The following is a 15,459-nucleotide window of genomic DNA, read 5'->3' on the forward strand; positions in this document are numbered from 1 at the left end:
AGTATTTCCCACTGTTCTTGAGACACCTAGCTCTTCATCACACAGCTGAGCTGCATTTTCATAAGATTTGCTGCTTAATACATGAAAAGGAATAAACCAGCTCTTGAAAAAGCATTTATTTTGTATGTTTTCAAAATGCATCTGGAACCCTACAGATCACTGTACAGTGTTACGTATTAGCTGGCTGTTTAATGAAGCCAGATGGGAAAAGGTCACCGTGGAACTACTATAATAAGATAACCTTGCCAGAAACTCTAAAATGTAATTATTTAAGCAACACCCATATTGAAAAAAATATATGGTCAGCAAAGACTATCGTACTAGCTATATTCTGGTTCAACCAAAGGTCATTAGGCTAGGTAAAAATTCTTGTGCAACTTTAATTCAGTAGAGTTGAATTCATTAACACCAGGGTTGAATTTCATCCAAAGTCTTAACAACTTCAAGGGCTTTAGTAAGCAACTACCCTAGCCAAGAACTGCATGTTGGCTAGAATAAGATGAACATTTATTTAGTGAAAGAAACTTTCCCTGCAGAAAATCAATTTGAAACTATTAGAAGGGTAATAATTTAAAGGATATGTAAATGTGTGTGCGTGTGTGTGTGAGTGAGCACGAGCAGGGGGAACCAGGCAACTTAGTAATGAACTTCACCTAAGAAGTGTGAGAAACATAGGTACTGCACTTTTCTCTTCTGTCTTAATATACTGTTTCCTGTTAGGTTTTAACCCTCTTTTTGCATTAGAAGCAAACTTGTGACGTATTTACTCTCCTTACTTACCTACTTACCTACACATACATTATCCTCAAACGTAGGCTGAATTTGTAAGATTCAATACGGACCCAACTTGCAAAGACTTCAAATAGCACTATACCAGGTCATAAGTGAAATTCCCTTTACAGCTTCAGGAGTGTTAGCACTGGATTTTAGATTGCTTCCTGTCCCATGACACTTCATGTGAAGCAGTCTCACCTTGATTCTTTAGCCCTGGATTTTTCTGCTGTTCTTTTTAAAAATTCAATAATAAGCTCACATTGTTTTCAGAAATGTTTTATACTGAGAAGAAATCACATCTTGTAAAAGTTTTTAGATGTGAAAGACCCTATGCTCTCCCTGGCTTTGTGCCTCCTAGATGCTTACCTAGCATCACCACAGAAGAGGCCTTCCCAAAACCCAGTATGAACTAATCCACTTGACAACATACAGCTGTTGCTAGAAAGCATAAGCAGTAATCTCCATCGTCCTGTCATCCAGCACTACCTTTCACAAAGGAAGTCCAGCTACCATATTCTGGAAGGAAAGGTTTAATAAATAGAATATTATCAATAATGCAATTAGTATACAGAAAAAAATACAAAGCACGACTGTTAAAAATAATACAGGGAACACTTCACCCGGGCTGTGATGTTTTATACAGAAGAACCTAGCTTGTCATGGCAGAGATATTACCACATAACACAAACTCCAAGCCCAGATTGACCCCAAAATTCCTGACAAAATATGCTTCCTGGATTTCTGTCATCTCCAAGCATAAAATTGAGACTCGTCCTGCCTCTTCACTATTGCCCTGAACCATCCAAACACAGATGGGCTATGTTAAAGAAAGACTGGCTATGTTAAAGAAAATCAACATCATCAATATAAAAATAACATCCCTCAAACAACAGAAGGACTTTTCTACCAGTAGCATAAAACTTTAAGAATTTAAGAACCTAAAAAACAAGGCTAGGTTTTAGAGCCCAAACCCACTGAACTACGGTGTGCAGAGGAAGACCATGGAATGATCACCTGTCTAAACAGAGAGTTTTGCCATAACCAATTAACGCATTATTGCACTTACTTTTTGGCTTAAGAAAAAGCAACCTACTGAATGTTTAAGGCCAATGGACATAGCCAAAACAATGTATATCCTGAAGCGAATCTGTCAGCAATTTGTATAATATTAACTCCCATGCAATGGACTGGGTAACTGCTAAAAAATACACATTTATCTGACCAGATTCAGAGCTCCTGTGTATCAAGGAAAAAAATTTTCCTGGATATGTCAGCACTAGACACTTCAGTACTGAGGTTGTTTATAAATCCATGTTGAGAAAGGACAACTATCTTAGTAACAGACCTGTGAAACTTTAATCCAAAGTATGGCCACTCAGCAATTAATTCAGATTAATATTAAACTCAGTATATCTAAAACTAAGCAACTGAGGCTAAATAAACTGAAATGTCTGAACTGGGAAAAAAACAGAATCTTCTTTGCTCATCAAGTCTTTTCTAATATTAATATGTAATTGAATGTTTTGAGGTGGCCCAAAATTGATTAAGCTTCAGTTTTGCAGAATAAGAAAATTTCTCAGTGGAAGTAAAACCTGATAAATACTGTAAGAAAAGACATAAGGCTCAGAGTAGGGAGGAGGAGATAAGGCAGGAGCTAATGACCAAAAGATACCAAGTGATATTAACATTACTATGTTTTCATAGGAATGCTTGGCTTTGCAAACATATTTTGCAAGCGAAAGTTATTTCTCCCTCAGTGTAGTATTTCTCAGCTCTTCAGCTCAATATTCAGGAAGTAACTACAAAACGGATTTGTTAGGATTCCCAATTGTGAAAAAGGTGTATTTTAGCAATATTATTGAAAATGTCATAGTTACGTTTACACAAAGATTTTAATTGCCTATTCAAATACTCGTAATTTACTCAGAAATTTCCTTGTGGCTTGCTTGTTTTCAGTTTATTTAGGAAGTGATTCTTTACATCTTTATTTTCATTACGATTTGGACAAAATCTCCTTCATTTGTTCAAAGAGATGTCTTGTTTAACTCAAGCAGAGGATAGGAGAGAGGACCAATGGCAAAAGGAAGAACAACAGTTATTCTAATCTAGACACTGTAATAAAATAGTTTATAAGTAATGCATACAGTAAGCTGTACATAATGACACAGACACATTCCAACTTTAAATGCATACATTGACTTGTATAGGGATGCACTCAACGAATGATATACACCATAAGAAATACACTGTCAAAGTCCCAGTGGGGATTTTACAAGCCACCACGATAACAACATAGCTTTGGGTTGCTGTATTTTGTGAACTCAAATGAAAAATTAGTCAGATTTTTTTCTGAACAGAAACAGAAGAATTATTAATGGTTCACTAACAGCTCTCACTACCCATTTGGGACAGCCACTGATCCCGACACACACTTGAACGCCGAAGTCCATCATGAGCAGTTTCCTTGTATATATGGTAACTGAGGAAAAAAAACAACAAAAACGCCTCAAGCCCTGAAAATTCAAACACATATTCTCTCTTCTCTATATAATATTTAGTATATGATGTGACTTTTTTGCACAGCAATCTTTAATCTTGTCTTGCAAAATCCAAATATAATAATCACTGAGAGCAATTTAAACAGCTGTGTTTTAGGTATATTTATTGATCTGATTAGCACCAAATGATGCAAAACAGTATGTTGGTCATGAGCTAATAAATAAATTATAAAACTTCAGATGATTACATGTGACAGAGAAGTATCTTTAACAATGTTGATATTTTAAGTCCTCTGCCAGTGTTCTAATATATTTAACTCCTTTATTTGGTGTCAATTTGAATCTATACACTGATTTTAAAATGGTACGTTAAGCTCAAGAGCTGCTAACAGTATTTCATCGTGAGACATACAGTTTGAATGTTATCTGTGCTGCAGGGGATATTGAATCAAAACATTTTTCATAAAATTTTATCATGGTCTCTTTAGTATCAGCCATTCTTGCTTTCATGTGATGAATTCATTAAATCCATATTCATGTTCAAGTACACTAATATTCACAACAACACTGTTAAAATCTCTTAGCCTTTTTTTAAATTAACCTATACTACTTATTTTAATCACAAATACTGTATACTGGAACAAGGTAAGAGAATTTAGAATAGCACGTAATCACGTTACAGAATAGGAGGAAATTAAGTTAGATTCATAGATTTATCTCACGTAATAGCTGAAATAACATAATTCCATGGGAAAAAAAACACACTAAAATACATGATACATTCCATGAAAGAATTTCTTTACAATTAGCAATGAATTAAACTTTACATTGAAACACCTCTGCAGTAAATGCTATACAGATAAGGTACAAAAAGGTTAAAGAGACTTGCCAAAACTCTTATGCATAAACTTTCATAAAATATCTCATAAATGTCTACTGCTAATGATAATAACAAAATGCTTGATAGTGTTTGCAGAATTGAATCTCAAAGCTGTCTGACTCCAGAATCAGAACTGTTTCTAGAGTCATTAGACATTATCACATTCTTTCTGATTATAATCAGTTCATTATACATAGTTAGTATGTATTAGTAACTAATGCATTTTCATCTACTGTATCTTTAACTCTTATATTAGGCTAAACTATAATTTTTGCTATTGACATCTCCTTCTCCTTATCAAATTCTTTCTGTTAAGGCTATGGATATAAGTAATAACCAGCTTCTTTAAATTAGGTCCTCCAGACTCACCATGCAAAAAAGTGCTTTCAGAATATATCAGATTGATGTCATTCAGCTTTAAACTGAATCCCAAATTTCAATCCCAAGAATACGGGAATATTTATACTCAAACCCTTATGTTCCACAGCATAAATGCTTTAACATATTGGTCCTACTTAAGGCATTATGGTCCTACTTAATTCAGTGGCAAACTTCCCATTTCAGGGTATGAGAATTGGCCATGATGATTACCAGGGGGATTAAAAGTACGTCTTTGTCTCATTCCTGTATCAGACTAGCATGTGACAGAAGTGCTCTTCCAATGGACAGGTCTGTCCAAGGTCAGCTGTTCTGTTGCCCAAAGGTCTGACAGATCAGCCAACAAGAAAATATTGCTGAGAACTACTTTGAAAAGCAAGTAATTTTGTATATACCTCAGGATTGTATAGCAGAGTCTAAACCTAAATTGTAATATGTAGGTTTCGCTTCAAAGTGAAAGGTAAATACTAGAGTAAGTACACAGACTGATTAATTCACTATTAATACTTATTAATAGCTATTATTTAGGCTGTGTAGTACCAAAACTGGACTGCTTCCTTTCCAAACATCTCCAAAAAAGTACAAGCTGTTCCCTGGGGAATTTCCCACTTTGGCTCACTAAAAACACCTATTAAAGTCACAGGCCATTCCCAAACTGGCTGTTAAAGTACTTCCTCCGCAAGCTTTGCTTACCACATAATGTTCTTTTCCCTGTAAACTGTGCCACACATTGCATGCTTACGCTTTTCCTCTGCAAGCTCATGAACCTAGTGGGGGAGAAGAGGAGTTCATCTCTTCTGGCTACTTTTCCCTTTGGCCCCATCCGCACGAGGTCTGTCCTGGGAAACCAACTGCTATTCCTTTTACAACATGCCTCTTCCCACCCTCCATCACATGGATACTCTTTCTACAATAGAGATCTTTAAGAAATGGAAAACTTAAAGGATTTGTAGCACACACTGGTGGGGAGAGAAGGGGTAAAGAAGGAGGAAGTTTGAAAATAGTGCTGCATGAAATTAATTAAACAAGAGGAGAACACCCAAAAGAGATAACATAAGCAGTAGGAAACAGAAATGATATTGAAGGTTTCTGAGGTATACAAAGATAAAAGAGCATAGATGCACATATAGCATAGCACAGATGCACAAGAGGTCTATGAATTGGTAGTTTTTGAAAAATGTTAAAGTTACATAAAGTATATTTAAAGAACCTTTGAAAGAGCCTATCTCCTTTAGACTGAATATTCTGACTACCCAGGTAATGACGTATTCCAGAAATACCAGAAATTTTGTACACAATTGCCATTTTTTTTCTAAAGCAAAGTTTATTACCGTTTCAAAGTAGAAAGAACTTACACATTCTGTTCTGCAATCACTCCCTCTAAACTGTGCATAAAAAAATGAAAATGCAATGCTTAGAATTAGTAAACCTTCATAAGCTACCATCGCAATAAGCAGCATCATTACAGCTATGCTTTTCTGAGGGTCACAGCTTTTGTTCTCAATTGTAACAGACAGCACAGTAAAAACAAGCATTGGCTAAAGACAAAAAAACAAAAGCAGTAGGGAGAAGCATTCAAATATTTAGATGCTTTGATGACTTTTAGCTGAGTTTGAATTTCTTTGAGGAGGAAACCTCACATTCTTGCCTGCTTTTTCCAACACCTATTGATTTTACAGAAATCATGAATACCTCATAGTGAGAACACGTGTTCTGGATTGTGTATTTGATTAGTACTTTTGACAAAGCAGTGAAGAGGTGTGGAGCTGTGTAAATCCACATGGAGCTTGGATGGTCATCTGAACCAAGATGAGCAGAATACTCAGATTCCCAGAAAGATCTGCTGACATCTTACTAAAACATTTCTAGTGACTCTGAGCTGAAATATGATTTTATACTGAAACAACCAAAAAATGTGCAAACTGAAAGGAAATTGAAAACAACTGAACTTAAATACTTTACAAGAAGAAGAATGTTGCTCACAAGCAGCTCTGATAACTACACTTGGATTCTGACAGAACAGGGATTTGAAAATGCAGTTTAGCAAAGCACTCAAATATATGCTTAAAAGAATTGCTGTTGGGTTACTTTTTTGTTGCTGCTGCTCCGGCAGCATAAGGATGGACTTAAGACTTTTTCAGGTTCAAGGGTTTTGCTTGTTTCTACAAATTTAGAGAAACCTGTAAATATCAGATCTGAGTTTTCAAGTTTCCCAGCTTTACCAGGTTTACGTACTCTACAAAAATCTGCTTGAATGCAGAGATTTTGAATGCTGTGCTATCTGTGAGAAATCTGTGACCATTAATAGGCTGGAAAACATCTTTCCAAATACCACTGAACTGGGACAAGAAATTGCCACCAAACCTTTTTCTCATTTTAGTTTTCTGATCCTTTAGAACACTTTCTTTTCTGTCCTCGTGCAATTATACCTGCCTTGATAAGCCAATCTGATAATGTTACAGTGTAAGTAGAGAGGCTGGAGTCCTTCTAAATGGAACTACAGCCATAAGAATTCTTAACAGGGTGGGAGTCAGTAAATTTAGCAGTCTAAATCCATACCAGCAGCTTTAAAATGAAAGCAGGGATGACAGCATAAACTCTGGGAATAAGAAATAGCATGGGAAAGAGAAATCTTGCCACTTTACCATACATGCCAACAGCCTTGATTATTTTAAAGCAAAAATGTTACTATTTTTCTGTCCTGCCCTTTCCAAAAATGTTCATGTGGCTCAGGATGTCTTATTACAGCTAAGGGAATTTCTCTGTTACCTGTTTTAATAACTAGACATCTAAATCTGAGTAAAAACATTACCTTCAGTTTCATGATTTTATAAATTTTGTAATGTGGCAACTTTCATTGGCTTGCCAAGCAAACTGTATTCTCATCCACCTCCTACCACATGTACAGTATCTATGGAAGTACTTTAGATAGAATAATTATTTTCTTTCATGATCAAACCAGTTAGTGTTGATGAACAGCGGTGCACATAGCTCATCAATATTTTTGGAAAAAAACAGGACAAATCAGAACTGATGATGAGTTCACCCTACAGGAGGTCCAGAACATCTCGGGTTTAGTAGATTATGGGTAGATTATATTGTTTTTTCATTTTGAAGAGTCACATTTTTGGTCAAATTAGGGAGTTCACATTATGCTACAGTCTGTTCCCCATAATAAACTCCCATCTACAGGCAGATGTTTCTGTAAAACTAGTTACAGCTCTGACAGAAATTAGGGAGAAGAAAGCGAAGGAGAAGAGAGATACAATTCAATAACGAGCATTTTCCTTGCTTATACTTGAGCAGTAGCTGAGATGCTTAACAGCCACAAGTGAGATAAAGCAGCTGTCAGAGTACTGAGATTTGAAACTTCCAGTGCAGCTAATAGTTCTAGTAATAAGGACATGGAGCTAGTGAAAAAAGGCCTCACGCAGCCCCATTATTATTATTTGCTATGGTAATTCTCAAGAGAGCTCTAACGATGGACAAATAGGTGAAGAGAGATTAAAGGCAGGGATTTATAAATTCTGAACAACTGTCTTCTCTCCAGACCGCTCAACAAAATTATGTCCAAGAGGGAAACACAAATGTAGGCAAACTAAGGGCTTTGCAAATGAAACATGGGAGGTTATACCAGGGAATGGAGCCATTCACAATGTACACAAGACAGAGATATATATGTAGAAAGTTCCACATCATCTCTAATTTGCAGCACACTACACAGCTCTAAAAATATAACATAAAATGCTACAATGTAAATAAAAATGCCCCAGGATTCTCTTTTCTTTTGAATTAAGAACCTGCTTGAGAATAAACTGTATGAATGATCTCCTACTCTGAGAACACCACCCCAATACCACTTTATCTCAGCACAATTTTGGTATACTTTAATGTTAAAAGAACTTAAATATTGAGCAGAAAAGAGGATTCTCTGATTGCCTAAGTTAAGCTCGATACACTTCACATAAATGAACATGCTCCTTTGCTGGATTCTCTGTCCTTTCAGACAAGATTAACAATGTGACAAGTATAATGACCACAGTGGAATCAGCTAATAGGGAATGTCAAAGCCAAGTCATATGGACAAGGCAGCGAACATTAATGGATCTATGGTGCCTCCCAGACCAGTTCAAACCAGAATTATAAACTGATAGTTAGTTCTGATCAAAAAGTCTAAGTAATGCTTTTTTTTCCTTGATATCTATTTTACACTGCTCAGAGGGCCTTACCTGGGAAGGCCTCCACCCACGTTGCACCATCTCACAAAGAATGTATTCACTGAGATACAACTTACCCAAATAGTTGTTGCTCTTTGACATCTCTGTAATGTTGATTTTAGTAGCTCCTTCAGGAATTTCCACTATCTTGTGGTAGCCAAGGTTTGTTAGTGTGTGTTTGAAAACTCCAGACACAACTTTGCAAGCAGTGTTGTCCCCTCCACATATTCCACACTTGTCAACCACCTTGTCTGAACCCAGATAGTCATCACAGCCAATGCTCTGCAAAATAAAATACAGTTTTTTCAAGATCTTACAACTGCAAATTTTCAGGCATAACCAACTGAGGACAGTATGACTTTCAGAGAACATAAAGCCTGAAAAGATTTTGTGAATTAAGGTATCAACAATTTCTTCCTTTGTTCTTCTACATGCAATAAAGTAATGAAAAACATCCAGGTCAGAGAATATATACATGTGGGGATTTCAAGTCAGCCTACACGTTTTGCACTTAAAAGCACTCTATGTCAAACTTTACAATATTATAACCAAAAATACAAGAACACAGTAGAGATCACTAGTGCATTTATCATTCCTGACCACACTCTCCTCAGCTGAAAGCCAAGTACCTCTTAACAACACAGCTCCTATAGCTGCTAGTCAGAGAAGAGGTGAAGCAGTGCTGTGATTTTGTTATGAATCCAAAATGGGCTTTCAATACAGGTAGGACTATTTTATACACAAAGCATCCTTTTAATTTCCTCCAGGAATGAGTATGGAGCCTCCTCTCATGCAAAGAGGCTTCTAAAAAGTATTTCTGCTGTGTCTAAACTCAAGTTATCCTCTTGTTTATAGAGCAGGCAAGCGAGACAATGTCATTTTTGGCCCACTTGGTAACACCTCCCCAGACAGGACAGCTAAAAAAAACAAAAAAACCCAAAACACAGAGGAAAAAATAGAATCAAACTTATTGTACTTTAAAAGTGCACACAATGTACAGATTAGTTTTTTTGCAGAAACATTTCTGTTTGTTATATTGCTGTTTAGTACTTACAGACTTTAAATATCACTTTTCATAAACACTTATCACCTACCTGTATGATTAATTCCCTATTTGAAACAGTGGGTCAGAAACATACATGCAAAAAAGAACTTCTTATTCTCATTCAGGTAAAAAGGAAACATTACATGGGATAGCAGAACAGAAACCTATCACACTTTCTCTGAAACATATTACTCTGATGTAAAGTGTTTACATTAAATGACGGACAAAATACTTGCAAATACTTGCAAAATACTGGATGAAAAAAATGGCTAATTTTTTTTATAGTCTCTTCTGAAAGCAAACAGCCAAATAAGAAGAATTTTCTGATACCACCAACTTATAACATAGGGAGTGTCTTGAGCCCTGGCGTCACTGTATTTCTTTACTATCCCAATACTAATGCTCGTCCCTTGCTGTGAAAAATGTTCTAAACTGCAAGCCAGATTCTGCTTAGTTCCAATATAAATATTTAACACCCGACATCTTTCTTATGACTATCCAAAAAACACAGATAAAACCATCTAACTCATCGCTGCCAGGATCTTGTGGGGCTTGACAATGATGCCTGTTTGTAGTCATGAGGCAAGAGGATGAAGAACATCGCCAAGCACTTTGAGTCTGATGGCGGGATAACGTGATAACTAAAACCTGTTCCATCCTCTTAGATTTAGTGTGAGCAGACTGCTGCACCATTTTGAAAAGATTTAGGATACGGACAGAAATACTTGATTTAACATCTTGCATTTGCATTGCACATCAGAAACGTAAAGATCATGTATGAGTTTGAGTTTTGCCATAAAATGCATTTTATGTACTAAAAATGTAACAATGCTTACAAAGTTACTAACATACTACAGGTACTACTATACTAACTACTATACAAACTTACTACACCTACTAACTTACTAATATGTACTAACTTACTAACAATGTAACAATACTAACAACGTTTAACCTTTGGTTAAGCACAGTAATTACCACTGAGTGTCACTATACCAAATCATACAGTATGATTTTAGACCTGCCTAAAACAATCAGAAAAAATGAAGTGATCTAAATTTAAGACTGCTGTGACCAAAGACTGATTAATCTCTGGACTCTTCCTCCTTAAAGGGTATTTTGCTGAGAGGATTCACACTTTCCCCACCACACATTTCTTGGACAAAAATGTGGTGGTGCTTAGAATCCTCCTATGTTACTGAGTGACTTCCAGGAAGTTTCCACTGCCAGCAAGTTCTTTTATGGAGGAAATCCTTTCAAATAAGAGGTGCTATACAATATGAACTGCTAGCATAAACGTTTAATGGTCTTCCACATCACTACTGAGTCCCCTAAACATTAATATAATTTTCTGCCTTCTAGCAAGTAGAAGAGAATACAGAAAGATGTTTTATTCATTGCATAAAATATAAAGCAGAATTACTATGGGGCAGTCTGAACAGAACTCCTTATGACAGAAGGAACACAATGCATCAGTACAAACGCGATTCCTTTGTATGGGAATAAATATCAAACCTGTTTTAAACTCACATATCGTTCTTAATCAAATATTAATGGACATACAAGACAACTGTCATTCTTCAGATGCAGTATTTGGAATTCTTTCAAATTTGGGGTAAAAGGAGTCTGTGTTGTGAAAAGTGCTCATAATTTTTAAATACTCTTTCACAGAAAACTGAAAAAGATACAAAGAATGAATTACTGGAGACGAGGACCTAATAATCTGAAATCAGTAATATACAATGAGACACCACAGTACCACGACCAGTAAAGATACAAAAAAACCCATATGAATTATGCACAGTTCACTCAGATACATGTTTTGCATACCTATAGAAGAGGTATTTGGTAATGGACTAAAATGCTACAAAGAAAAGTTCAAACTTTTTATTGGGTTTTCTGTCGAGATGTCTCTGTAAATGGTGGGCTTTATAGATGAGTATCGCACAGGGTTCAAAGGAAAAGGCCAGTTATAACCAGTATGTTCTGGAAAACATTTGACAATTCCTTAATTCAGTTTAGGCAGGCATATAAAAAAGACTGCATAGTCTCTAATATTTCCAGACCTGGCAAGGACAGTCATATAGCAAGTCTGTGTCCAACTGGTCAGTGGGAATCTCCCTTCCCAGCTGTATATAGCATTGATTTCTAGCACTGACAGGTCATGAGATATTGGATCTGACACCTGTCAATGGTCCAGGGCTCAGCACTCAATATGTCCTGGGCCTTGCTCCAGGGTAATTTCAGGAAGATGAAAGAAACACCTTTCTGGCAAACTGATTCTGGTTTCTTTCTGCTCTTAAACAGTTGTTTGAAGCTGTTCAGAGCTTTGGAAAGATAGAAGTCATCCTGGCAGAACTAGACTGGTAAACAGAATAAATGCAAATTAACCAAAAATGCACAACAAATGCAACTGTATTAAAAAGGTCATTCAATATTTTATATTCTTTTCTAAATTATGACTATAAACTTAAGAAGTACCACCTTGCTGCTTAGCTAGCAAACATAAAAAATACGAACCAACTTGTAATCTGTCTCAGGTGGTGGTATTCATTACATTTAAGCACATGTACATGCAGCAAAGCCCCTTATCACATCACTGATATATCAGCCAGAAAAATGCTGTTATGGAAAGAAGTGACGCAAAACCGGAATCCACACCGAGTGTTCCTTCCAACATTTGCTGTGGGAGCATGGATCAGTCTTAACTACGTCAAAGGATCAGATAATGATCAGAAGTTTTGCTAGATAAGTAGATAGGTCTGAAATCTCAGATAAAATCTCCTTGCATAACTCTGGAGCTTGAGACATCAAGTGGGTACCAAGGCACTGACACCCAATTTAGCAGTCTCTTACTCCGTCCCAGTGGTGAAAGAAGGCCTCTGTCAATGAAGAATTCATAGTATAGGTTTTCATCATGTAAAAGTTATTTCAGGAATCTAAAAGCAGATGTCACAAACTACACACAGCATTGCTACTGCAGATGTAAAAATATCAGGACTGTGAGTAAGAGGTGAGTGAGCAGACACAAAGGTAAATGCATCCTGCCCACAGAACAGCATTTCTCACTTGATGTGACAGTCAGGCCTACTTTTTGGACAGGACCATTGCGGGCTGTTCCTTGGCTATCAATAAAAGGAGGACTAGAACATGTCTGTCCCCTTAAAACAAATTTTTGCTAATTTTTTTCTTTCTCAGAATTATTTCTGCCTTCAAATTTTAGTACTATAAACCAAGCATCTTCTGTGTTGTTCAAATAATTTTTGCATTATGGTTCAAGAAACCTTTTTAAGTTATAGGTTAGCGTGAAAGACACTGGTCAAGAATTACAGCCAACTGTGTGCCAAAATTAATTTAAATGAAATCCCCTGAGCAAAACAAGGGACAATCTGGATGAAATATTCAGTGGTGGACTTAATAGGGATTTAGGACTATGTATACAATAAAATGGGGCTGGTGCCAGGCATCTGAAGAGATGAAGTGCTGATTCTTGAAATGGAAAACAGATGTTACAATTTCAGTATTAAATGATTCTACTAAAAACTGCAATCTATGTGGTAAAGTGGCATAAATAATACAACATGACAATAACTTGCTTCCATTGTTTTAGTTGCATAAAATTATGAGGGAGGAAAGGAACAGTTATGAGCTGCAGTATGTCGACACCATTAACTTCAAAAATCAGCCATATTGACAGCTAGATAGCTGAAAAGTTGCAATACAATAAGTAATTTGGAGTCTGTGCATCCAAGAGGTTAGAAGACAGATGAATAAAATGTTTATTTTAAGTCATATTGAAACATAACTGAAAAATTCTAGCAAAATGGTCAGGACAGTTATGGATGTACTGCTCTACTAAAGTAAGGCCAAGCAGTACAGGGTGATGCGAGAGGAGTCATCTCGCAAAGTGTATTGCCTAAAACACCACTAAGGAAGTTAAATGGGAAGCAAAAGAATACCAGCGGTATTTTAAGCAGTTACAGTTAAAACAAAAAGAAGTGGGAGACATGCCTGAACCTTATACAGTATCAAGAAATTCTAATTACTACAAATTGCTGAGGCTATTGCTAATCATATTTTATATGCTACTGTCCTATAAAAAATTTAGTTTTATGGGAACCATTGTATCTGCTGCTCTGCTTGAGCAATACTGCAACTACCCCAGCTCAGTATCATCGATTTAGCCAACAAAACCTTGAACTCTTTCTCTCGCACTATAGAATAAATAAAAGTACTGAGATTAATTATTAGAATTGCAGGCGATTTCTGGAAGTTAACTGCAAGAAATGACACCTTTACTTTACTGTTATTTTATCTCTTGTTTGTGTTCTGAAATACTTGGTAGTCGAGTCTTATAGGGTGGTATAATGTAAACAGTATTACAACTGGTCATACCTCCTTTCTCGAATTTCTGGTCATACTTCCAAGTAGTGCAATGCCCTTTAATAGTGAATCCAATGAAAACCATGAAATACCAAGACAGTTAAGAACTAGCTTTGTTGGCTGATGTCTTTGCATATTTTAATTTGAAGTTACCTTTCTCACCCTCCTATAAAGTACCAGATTATTCAAAAATAATATTTTGGATATATTTGGAATTAAGCTGTTTAATACCATGTGCTTCCTACAGAGAAAGAGGATTGCATGAATCATTATATACTAAGAGATTATACTAAGAGATAGTATTCAACAAAAATTACTGGATCTAATTCTAAGGATTAAATCTTAGCTGCATTTTAACGAACAAATAAGTAAGGTCTTTCAGATCTTATGCCAGCTAGTTTCAGTCTCGTTGCCTTGTACTTACCCAAGTACTTCAGTAGAAAGTAGTAAAAATGCTCTGTGGTTTCCATTAAAAACATGCTTGTTTTACATGGTTTACATGGCAGATTAAGAAATCTGCATATGGAGACATAAACACACCAAAGCAAATGGGTAATCCAAGAGGTATTACCAACGTGCGCAATGATTAACGATTTTAGCACACGTCCTGCCAAATGACTTTGTGTTGAGAACAGACTGATTTTTAAAAAAAGAAGGAATCCTGGTAGCGTGTCTACATGTTCCTTTGTTAAGATTTAGCATAACCTTCTTATCCAACATTTGCTATTACTGAAGTTCATTTGTACTGCTAATGGCTATTAATTGAAACAAATTAGCCTTTATATAATTTAAAACTGAACAGAAATGTAGAAAGGTGACTGTGCAGCATACAGAGAGTAAGATGCCTCTAAATGTATTCAAAGGTAACGAACAAAGGCTGTGTGTCATATTCTTAGTTGGTGGCAGTGAAACCAGTGACTTAGCAAAGGGTTTTTAAGTGTGGAAGAGTAATAGAATAAGAATTATTCTTATGCAATCTGCACCTAAGAAAGAGAACGTGTAGATCTTTCTACTGGAGACTAGCAAGAAGCAGCACAGATAATCTATCTATTTTAGTCAGAAGGTTAAATAGTCTACACACACTTTTCACAGGTAGCCTACAAAGACTATTTAAATTAACAACAAAGACTGAGATCCCAAATACGGCATATGACTCTAGACAAATTCAACCTAGAATGCATATATTCTCCTAACAGTGACTGCAAGAGATACTATGGATTGCCCACATTTTAAAGTCTTTAACCAGGACTGTTTGGTAAGACACTTTGAAATTCAGTCAGATGG

At 36.1% G+C, this 15,459-nt stretch overlaps 1 protein-coding gene across 1 annotated transcript in view; it reads right to left on the bottom strand.

Annotated features, from left to right (window-relative positions):
- THSD4 (thrombospondin type 1 domain containing 4) overlaps positions 1-15,459 on the bottom strand; it is a 414,956-nt gene that overhangs the window by 67,112 nt on the left and 332,385 nt on the right. The window contains exon 8 of the mRNA XM_067305466.1: positions 8,825-9,029. Coding sequence (XP_067161567.1) covers positions 8,825-9,029 — 205 coding nt within the window. The remainder of the gene's footprint in view (positions 1-8,824; positions 9,030-15,459) is intronic.

The sequence above is a fragment of the Apteryx mantelli genome, chromosome 15 (genome assembly GCF_036417845.1).
Source record: "Apteryx mantelli isolate bAptMan1 chromosome 15, bAptMan1.hap1, whole genome shotgun sequence".
NCBI classification, from domain to species: domain Eukaryota; kingdom Metazoa; phylum Chordata; class Aves; order Apterygiformes; family Apterygidae; genus Apteryx; species Apteryx mantelli.